This window comes from Clarias gariepinus, chromosome 26 (assembly GCF_024256425.1).
Source record: "Clarias gariepinus isolate MV-2021 ecotype Netherlands chromosome 26, CGAR_prim_01v2, whole genome shotgun sequence".
In the NCBI taxonomy this organism is placed as follows: domain Eukaryota; kingdom Metazoa; phylum Chordata; class Actinopteri; order Siluriformes; family Clariidae; genus Clarias; species Clarias gariepinus.
Genome location: NC_071125.1, coordinates 3613936 through 3624536, shown reverse-complemented (window position 1 = coordinate 3624536; position 10601 = coordinate 3613936). Strand labels below are relative to the sequence as shown.

The 10601-nt window shown below is 39.4% G+C and overlaps 1 protein-coding gene across 1 annotated transcript in view; it reads right to left on the bottom strand.

Moving 5' to 3' along the window:
- Window positions 1–633: 633 nt before the first annotated feature.
- LOC128513977 (inactive phospholipase C-like protein 2) overlaps window positions 634–10601 on the bottom strand; it is a 59183-nt gene continuing 49215 nt past the window's right edge. The window contains exons 5-6 of the mRNA XM_053487571.1: window positions 4642–4751; window positions 634–2517 (exon numbers count right to left, since the gene is read on the bottom strand). Coding sequence (XP_053343546.1) covers window positions 2311–2517; window positions 4642–4751 — 317 coding nt within the window. The 3' untranslated portion in view covers window positions 634–2310. The remainder of the gene's footprint in view (window positions 2518–4641; window positions 4752–10601) is intronic.

Genomic DNA, 10601 nt, shown 5'->3' with positions numbered 1-10601 from the left:
GTGTACTTTTTGTTTAAGGATATGAGCAGCATGATTTGTAGAAATATTAGAATTGGGACACAAGGTTTAAACTGCCAAATGACTTTGTTGTAGGTTTGAAGAAATGCTATTTGTTCCAGATATACGGCCTAGTTTTCCGTCTCACAAAACTTTTACTACTTTTACTGTCTTTCTGATGAATATTCTGAGTACATTTTCTTTGTGAGAGCAAACCAAAAATCGAACAAAGCGAAAAGTATGACGTTCGCGCTGGTTGACTCACCAGTCAGACTTGAAAAACTAATTGAAAGCAGACTAAATCACATGCAGTCTGATTTAACTGCCAGAAAAAAAGCGTTAAGCTTCATTAAAAAAAAATTCCAAGTTTTAAAATAACTTCCACAGAATTCTACGAACAAGTTCAACAGAATCTGGACAACGTGAATAAAATAAAAAAGAAAATCTTTTCGCTGCATCACTATACATGTTGAAATGAAACACATACCAAAGTCAACAATGAATTTAGTTGGAATATGAATACTGAAAAACCGGTACTGAAAGTGAAACGATCCTTACCTATAAGCACTGGCTTTTCTCCTCCCCTGTCTAAGATAAAATCATGATTTAAAAAGTAACACACAGAATGAATTGTTTTTATTCAACACGGTTTATTTCAGAGCTTTCAGGAAGTCACGGGGGTTAAAACAAAACTGATATCTTGTTTTCAAAACTAACCCGCTTCCCCTACTTGTATAAATGGTTGAACTACAATTAAAAAGACACCGACTTTTACAGCACTGAATTGTATCAAACAACATAGTTTTTTTTTTTTTTTTTTCATTCCTTGATGTTTCGGTATCGTGATGGAAACTGGCAAGGGAGTGGTTCGCTGGGTCCGACAGTAGACCGGCACACTGAAAAGACCGACGAGACGAGGCAGGGGGTGAACACTGGCAAAGGCGACAGACTCGTGTGCCGTAGTCAGGCAGGCTTAGCTTAGGCAAAACACATGAAAAGGATTCTTTCCTTCTAGCAAATCAGTAAGCAAATTCTTCCCCAGAAACTCTAACTGTACCTGTGACAGTAACGCTGACTAGGAGTTTACCCATATACCTCTAACACACATTTCCTCACCTGGCTGTTGTCTGAAGGTAACGTGTGTTTCATGGAATGACCTACGAACAGTGTTGGGGGACGTTACTTTTTAAAGTAACTAATTACATTATAAAATTCCTGTCTTTAAAAAGTAATCAGTTACATCACAGTGTTACTTTCTGATTAAAGTAACTAGTTCGAGTACTTTTCCATTGCAGAAAATAAAAAAAACTCCTTTGTGATTCCTCATGCATGTTGTTTTAGTCAAGACCCTTATAATTATATACTATCACTCCGTGAAGTTTGGCCCATGATCTGTTAACTACTACTACTACTACTAATAGCTTGGGAATGACTGCTGTCTGGCTCACGGATTACATAAATTGTCTGAATAACGGATTACATTTTTGAAAAAATAACTAAGTAACTGAGTACTTAAATGGCGGACCTAACGCGTTAGATTACTCGTTACATCAAAAAAATAATCCGAGTACTCTAACGTGTTACTTTGTAACGTGTTACTCCCAACACTGCCTACGAGTGGAATACATTTCTCCTTCCTGCTCGTCTTTTTAGACGAATAAAATATTCTCTTTAAAACACAGCTGATTATCTTAACAAAATAAATCTCCTCCAATAAAATGGTGCACATAGCAAAAAAAAAAAAAAAAGGTAACAGATCTCCATATATATATTTATATCTTACATACATACACATACTGTTTTGGCAGACAGAACATGACTTAAGTTTGTTTTTGTAAACAGCTCGACTCATTCGTTCTTGCGTTTTTTCGTCTTCTTTCTTTTCTTTCTTTCTTTTTCACGGCTCCAGGTTCAGGTCCTCGAAAATCCGTTGCGTTTGTGCTTATAGGTGGACCCCGGAGCGAGGCTCTATAAGTGCTCGTCTAAGTTCAACACTGCAGTGAATCACGACACTGTGCCAGCACGCGAGCAAGGCGATCAGCAGGCTCCAGAAATAAAAGTAGTCCTATTAGACTACCCTGAGTTTGGGTGAGGAAAGTTTGGGTTTGGGGTAGTGGGGTGGGATTTAACGAGGCTTGTTGAGGCACACTTTGGCCCAACAGGTATGGAATGATACTGGAAAAGACTAAAAAAAAAAAAAAAACGTGTAGAAGAGACACTGATTGTGTAACAGCCTGATTTCCTCTTTATTAGTAGATTACTCTACTTTTTCCTCTGATACGTCACAGTTCTCAGTAGGGCTTTATAACGCCTTCAGTTCTCCTCATCGTAATCATCGTCGCTGACGTCCTCCTCTCCTGACGCCCGCTCCGAAATGGCTCCCAGACTGCGGTTGGTTCTGGACTCGGAGCCGGACGACGTTACCCCTTTGGCTAAGTTGCAGGTGAGTGCGGCGTAATGCACCTGCTTCAGGTTTTCCAGCACTTCGGCCCGCGCGTGCTTCAGCAGGTCCGCCTGACCCTGGAGAAACAGCACCGAAATGGTCAGTGGCATAGAATCGTTTTAACAAACAAGAAAAGCATCTCAGAGAATCACCGTCGGGTAAAAGAAAAGAGGGAGCTGTAATGTGGTAGAATTATCAGACGAAAAAAAAACCAAAACCCAAATAAGATTTTTTTTTATTGTTCTATTACGAAAATAGTGAGATCATTATGACATTTTATGTATCCCTAGGGGAACAGAATGCAGTTTGCAAACTGGCTAAGCAAAAACAAATATGTGTAACTTAATAAGAAATGAAAAAAAAAAAAGAAAATTTTTAGGCAGACTCATTTCTGGAACTGTCAAATGAATATATTTTTTTTATAACATCCATCCAATCTAACAAGACGCTGCAGTGCTGACGCACTTGGACCGACTGCAGAGTTGACAGATTTCACTGACGATTAACCTAAAACTCTTCCACAGTCTCGCTTGCTCTGGCCACGCTCTCTAATTAATTATGTAGTCTGGCAAAGCTCTTTGCCAGAATAAACAACAGGAATGACCTTACAGGAAACGTAAGGGCAACACACAGGCCAGCTTTCGCGCAGGGTGTAATGTTTAATTAGGGCATGCAAATGTGATTTGTGTTAAGGGCTAAGTAGTCATTATTACAGTCGAAAGGCTTGATGGTATATTCAGCATTAAGTAGATTAAATTACAAGGCAAAGCATTAAACTTTTGATTCTAAGTGAACTAAATCTCCAGGGTCGGTCACTGTCCGCTTTATGTCCGTATCTATTATGACAGGTTTTTAACGGTTAAGTGAAACAGCTGTTCTCCAGCGGTTATCCTAAAACACACTAAAAAGCAGCTGTTTCATTTTGCTGACTGGGGATCATGATCATGTTGGTGGGATGATAAAACAGAAATGTACGTTATCATTTAAGCTGGATTTCTGAGGAAATCTATTTTTTTAACATAAAAACCAGAGTGTATTACTTTACACCACAAAGCCATGGAAGGACAAATCATTTTTCAGACTTTTAGAATAGACACAATCTGTACCGTTCTCAGGAACGATTGCACACTTGCGTATTTACACTCTTCGATACAGCAGGTGGCAGTACACACCTACTTGGTTTGTGAGCTGCCATTAAATACAAGCAAAGAAGAGAACCAGGAAGTTAATCTTTGAGATACCTAATACCAATGATATTTAAAAAAAATTATAAATAGAAAGTTAATCTTTCACATGCCTTCCTAATCTATCAGCTATGGTCATGTGCGTCAAAGGATGAGATTGTTGCGTGCTACGTGTGCATACAGAGATTTCAGAGAAGACAGACAGCACTGATGATGTCGCGTTCAAACAGATACGATTGCTTCCATATCTGATTCGATCCGTGCGCGAGTACGCCGGATCGGTTCCCGAGAGCACCTTTCGGGGGTGTTCACACTAATCAAAATAAACCAGACTTTGGAGTCAAGTGTAAACGTCCTAAATCTTTAGGAACAGTCACTGTCCACTTTATGTCCACATCTGTTATGAGAGGTTTTTAATGATTAAGTGAAACAGCTGTTCTTCTGCATTATTCTAAAAAGCAGCTGTTTAATTTCTTCTGAATAGGGATCATGATTATTTTGTTGGGAATCTATATTTTTTTTTACACCAAAACCATGGGAAAAGTTACAACTTTTGCAAAACTATATCTTCAGTAAGCCATAAAATGACAAAAAAAATTTCATTATCATTCCACTGGGCAAGTGGATACTCCAGTATGCTCAGTAGTCCTCCTTAGAAAAAAAATCTGCTTTAAAATCAGTTTTATCTGCTCATTTACAGTAATCTAACTTGACCAGGACAAAAAACAGTATGCTAACAGCTGTGTTTGTTGATGCCGGTTATTTAGAAACGGCTTCTCATAAATAGCACCTGCTTCAGGTGCTGTACTGCAGAGGAGGCGTTGGTGACTTCTAGACTGTGTAGCCTTCGTCAGTTCAGAAAAAGGCGGAGTATAAAGTAAGAGTGACTGGAAATGTGGGGGCGAAGAAAAAGAGAAAGAAAAGGAGAGGGAGTTAAAGAAAAAAAAAACGTGGCAAAGGTCAGAGAGAAGAAAACAGGAGAAAAGAAAGAGGTGTAGTACATTCAGCAGTGGTCACCTTTAGTATAGTTATGTTCCAGGTGAAGCTCTCCACTGCTTTGTGGAGCTTTCTGCCTTTCAGACCTTCCTTCACCGCCATGTCGTGAAGATTCTCGTGGAACTCCATAGCTGAAGAGAGGGAAAAAAAACACCACAGGATTATATAATTTTCATTCAAATAATAATAACTAGCTCTGCTGTGGGTATGGAGTTGGAACTGTGTAATATTTAATGACATTTTTGCTTTTGTTTTTGGTGTCTGCAAAGATTCACAAGGAAAACAGGAAAATAGTGTTCAGTTCTTCCTTAGATTCAATGAGCAAGATGAAAACCTACCTCAGGGTAGGGACGTTTTAATATTGAAAAATGAAGAAGTCACATTAAATGCAAAGGTTTTGCGAGGTCAGGGGTAGCTTAGGTGTTGGCCTGGCCATCAGAAGGTCCCAGGGTCAAACCCCAGCACCACCAAGTAAGGCATTTGAGCAAGAGGTTCTTAAAACTCAGCTGTATAATAAGATAAAAGTGTAAGTCTCAGGGGGGCAGTGGTGAAGTGCTCACCCTATCACCTGGAGATCGCTTGTTCGACTCCCGGGTGATGCTGTAGCCTCCCGCAGAGAGAGAGAGCTGATTGGCCAAGCACTCTCGAAAGGGTGGGATGGGAGGAACTTAGCGTTCTTACATAAATTACGGCACTACAGCCAGTGAGGGGCGTCTGTGAGCTCACGCAAGCAGAAGAAGAAGCAGATAGCGTCCTCGGATTTTGTTACGCCACCCACAACAGTGCGTGAGTGAGCAGTTTGAAAATATGCCGTTGGCTGGCGTCATGTGGTTCGGAGGAAATACACATGATAGTGTGTAACTAACTGGTAGTAGTAGTCTAATGGTGGATCCTAATAGTGACGAGGAGGGATTGCATACGAATAAATTAAGAGAAAATCAGGGGGGAAATATCCATAAATATATGGCTTTGCATTCCTTAAACAAGTGGTAGAGATGGCTCAATCACATTAAGTTCATCACATTTTTCCGTGTCATATACTGACTCAAAATGTGCTTTACCAAAATGTTGAGCAGAACGGATTAAATAAAGGGTTATAGGGTTGAACAAGGCATATAACACTTGCTGTGCACTTGTATAGAAAACAATCAGTATGTGTAACAGACAGTATGGTGTAACATAGTAAGTTAATCTTACAAGCCAGAAGTGGATTGTTTACCTATTTCTGTATTTTTCTTATGTTATTGCTGTGATACTCCTAACAGAACAGCTTGCAAAAAATGTACATTTATTTAATACCACACGAGAGGGAGTGCTGTTGTGCTTGCATATTAGCACAGCTGTGATACATGGTGCATAAGGGTGCAGCTTGAGTGATGAAGGGATCACAGCCATGCTAATATTCAGCACAACGGCCCAGCATCGAGTGTGGTATTGCTTCCAACACAAGGCTGAATCCCAAATATATCTGTGACCCTACAGGTATTCAAGTGCCCTACTAGGCGTGTGAGACATGGGATTGTACATCCTACGTCAAACATTAGCTTTCCGTTTAACGCTAAATAGGATTTACCTACGGAACCTGAAAGTTAACGGATCTGGTATTGTAAAGCAGAATGAGTAAAAATATAAAGAAAATAAATAAAAAACACCTCCATGGTTTACTCGTTAGTTAATTAGTTCTGCCACTTGTGGAAGGATATGTGTTGGTAGATCACAATAACTGGTTAAAATAAACAAACTAATTATAAACTACTGTACCACAGCCGTACTGATATTCGTGACAACAGCACTCGCTCTTGTGTGATCCTGCTTAATTATATGTTCCACTTTAGATATTCCGTTACAAAGGAATATTTGTAAAGAAATATTTCTTTATTGCGTACATCTCAATATTTTCTTATTATATTCTAGATGTGGCTGGGAAATTGCTTGCGTGGAATTTAATTGCACACTTATAAGCACGTATTAAAAAATATACAGCGGCATGTGTTAAATTTTGGAATGAACTAAAAATTGCACGTTTTACTATAAAGTGCGCAGAATGAAGGTTAAATTAGTAGTTTTCAACTGCACACTTATAAGAGTGTATTAAAAATTAGTATTAAACTAAGGATTTTTCATTCAAGGTCGTTTTTTTATGATATAAGGGCGTTTTCCATTTAAAATTCCAAGTAGCATATCTTCTTTTGCTGTGGGCCGATTGTGATGAAACCAAGCCTATATATTACCTCAAATTCTGATGAATACACCTGGGAAAACCCTATTAAAATTAATTCAGTAGTTTTTACGTGATGGTTGAACAAACAAACAGACAGACAAAAATTTTCTAAATCATCTTGATGTGTTCTATTACTCATCTTACATCCCGCCAAATTATTTTATCACAAATAACTTTCATTAATATGTTTATTATATGTATAGATAGATTGGGAACTCCCAATTTGCAACCTGTTTGGTCAAGAAGTAAAAAATTTGGTAGTTGAACTTATTTCCTAAAAAAAAAAAAAAAAAAAAAGCATGCCAGCAGTAGCACTTTTCAAAAGTGTCTGCAGTCCACCCACCTCACTTCACACAGACATTGGAAAACGTCTGCTGACAGTCGAGCAAAAAAAAAAACAAAAAAAACACAAGCTGCCCAAGCTAGCAAGCTAGCACGCTATAGGTGGCATGAGTGACAATCCACAGGCGTTTTCAAAGCACTCGTCTAAAGTCACATTCTGACAGTGTGTGAACAGACGTTTTTGCACACTGAAGCGACTGCCTATATTTGCCTGCATGGGCACACCAGCATTACTCAATGTTCTTTCCACATCGTATTACAGAATGAAAGGTTATTACATCGGTTAAGATTAGTGGCAGTCATGTGTCTCCACTCGGCCGTGTTGTATTTACTATTTAACGTCCAGCAGGGAACTGAAATCAGGAGTTTGAGCACTCGGGGCGAACGAAAGCTGTAATATGATGAGTGACATGACAAACTGGTGGCTGATACACTCATACGGTAACAAAACAAAAAAGAGAGGAATGGGAAACAAAGGCAGAAGGAAAATGAGCTTGAAAATGTGTGCGCAGCAGAAAAGACATGGAATCCTGTCAAGCTGCATTAGTGTTGAAGCAGGAAATATAGAACGGGTGTGTCACTTCGAGAGCTATTTGCATTTGTTTCCATCATCTTTTCCACAGCGGTTATGCCTTGATGATAGAAGAGAATGATTTCTAATATTTTGTAATACGTCAAGTCTGTTTCGATCAACTCGAAGATCTGTGTGTGTGTAGGACTAACAAAAAGCAAATGCATATATAAATAACTCCGGGGTCCACTATGACACAAACGACATCCACTCTGGCCTCTGGCAGACTTTCTAAAAGACCAAAGCTATCATGTGGGTGATGAGAGCCAGCGATCGATCGTTATCTCAAGACGGAGACGTCGTTTTCAAGCGATAAACGTAGCGCGTCATGTCTGCTGATTGTGTCTAATGTCCTTTAACCTCTATGATGTGCATGAGTGTGAGGAAGAGGTGCTGCTGGATTTAATAGCGCGTGACTGTGCTGAGGATTGGGGCTGGCAGCACATGCCTCTCGTGGTAGGAGTTGCCTAGCAACATACTGTAGGACGAGAGTGGGAAAAAAAAATCCACGCATAATTCAGACACGGCTCAGCCATGAATGCGCGCTCTGTGAAGAGTCGCACACCTCGAAGGAGCAATGAAAATCTCTTGCGAGCACACACACACACACACACACACACACACACACACACACAGAGCAGTCTACCTGTTTAGTGTACAAATTTAAGTAAAAAAAAATATACACCGAGTGTGTATTTCAGTCTCGCCATGACTGCCAAAACCAAACTTGTGCGACATTCCTCTCGTAATAAAAGAGATTTTCACACATTTTCATAAAACTGCTTCACACAACTAGCTGTCGAAGATGGATTAAGGGTGGATATTGATCCCTCAAATCCAGTTGACATAAAGGTGTATATCCTTTAATGAGGATCGAAAGCGGGTTAAGAACAAGGACAAGTCAAAGTGTCCCTAAACACTGAGGCTAAGAACATGTCACGATATAACCCTGTGACTAAATCCCACACACTTCTTAAACACTAACACAGATTACATAACCCAAGCTCTATATACAGTACCAAACGACATACTGACTATAATATCTGTTCTCCCACAGTGCTGTTAAATTCTCACCTCAGACTGGACAGTGTTGACTATTAATGTACTTATTCTACTGGGAGTTTCTAGGATGGACTCTCTATATAATCTACGACTAAAAATAAACAGATCAACCGATGCGTTATTGAATGAAGTAAGCATTTGGAATCAATAATATTAAAGCTGTGAATAAGTGGTAGACTGCCGATCTTCTGCTGCACACTCCATTCCAGTAGGTTGTGGTATTGCACCAATTGTCCACAAACTCAAAAGAAGAAACACTAACCTCACAAAAAAAAATAGACACCATAGGTTTCTATTTGCTGCAAAAGCTGTTTAAAGAAATCTGAACTGAACAGTGAGTTTGGATAAACCAAAAAAATCTCAATTTCCTCTGTGTTTAATATTTGTGGAAGGAGTCTCCAGTGTCGGCCCTTTGTAATGCCGGGTAAGATTGATGAATACGGTGATATCCGGTAGAGGTATAGCTTGTGAGAACTAACTTGTTTTAGATAACTGTAAATAAATAAAAAGGGGTTAGGTTTTGTTCTGTGATAAATAATAGAAGAGAAATCATAGTTGTTGACAAATCACTGTGATATAAAAGAAAAATATAGCTGAGCGTGCCAGGACACTGATGTCACTAAATATGGCATAAGTTTAAAGCATTGTCATGGCTAGAGTGTGAGTGTGTGTGTCTGTAGGATGTGCGCTAATATCATAGTGCTTGGACCCTAATAAAACACATTGGGACTGAGGAGCGATATTTTGAGTGGTAACAGTGACACTAACACTGCTGTGTTGAGCAGACCATTTGAGGTGCTTGTAATTAGTAATCTGCTAATTTTTCAGGCACACATTGCCCTTCTTGGCCTGCACTCAGCTCCTGCAAAAACCTTTTCGAATATAATAAAAGATAAACGTAGAGCATGAACTACAGCACTGATGGAGCAGAGCTGTCAGGGAGATCAATGGTTCCTGAGCATTACAGAATGTCTTTTAATAATCTGAACTTTTTTTCCCAATCAGTCTGAGCTCTTGGAGAGTTTCTTGCGCATTTCGTCCACGGAACATTATGTACTGGCCACGTGGTTGAGACTGCACTGTAATTAAGCAGGCAGTTCTGTTGTACTATGGTGTGGGAACAAGCCCCAGATTTGTTTCATTACTCTGGTGCATCGATTGCTGGAACATCGGTTTAAAAAACTGTCTCATCGTGAACGATTGATTTTAGTCAGCGCTGAGTTACTGAGCTTCCTCACGAATGTGCTTTTGCGCCCTGTCCAAAGCATTATTTTAAGAGACACCAGGCATCCAGATGAAATTATGGTGCAACAAGCGTGTCTGTGTTTGGCATTCCACATTACCCCAAGGGCCTTCTGAATCATTCAGAGAGGCAAAGCTGTACAAGTGTGTAATAATCACATCGCTTTGTTTCCCTCTGGAGAACTACTGATGTGGCATTAGTTAAATTCCCGGGGTTCTCGTTCTTCTGCAAATAACGCAAAAAAAAAAAGAGTTTTAAACTTACTCATAATGCCACTGATGCACCCGTGAGATGGCACTAAACAAAATAGTCTTTAGTGATATGAGTTTGAAAAAGTTGCATGTTTGTTTTCTAAGTGTCCATTGCTGTGTTTGAGTCTGTGCTCTAAGCAAAGATTTTAATCAGCGCCACTCAATACTTCTTTACAGATGCTGAGTTGAATAAATGAGTTTTTCATTGTGTTTTGGTGGGTGCTTAAAAAAGACTAAGAAACAAACCTGTATTTCTCTTGTTACTATTATTACTGCTGCTATTACCACCAC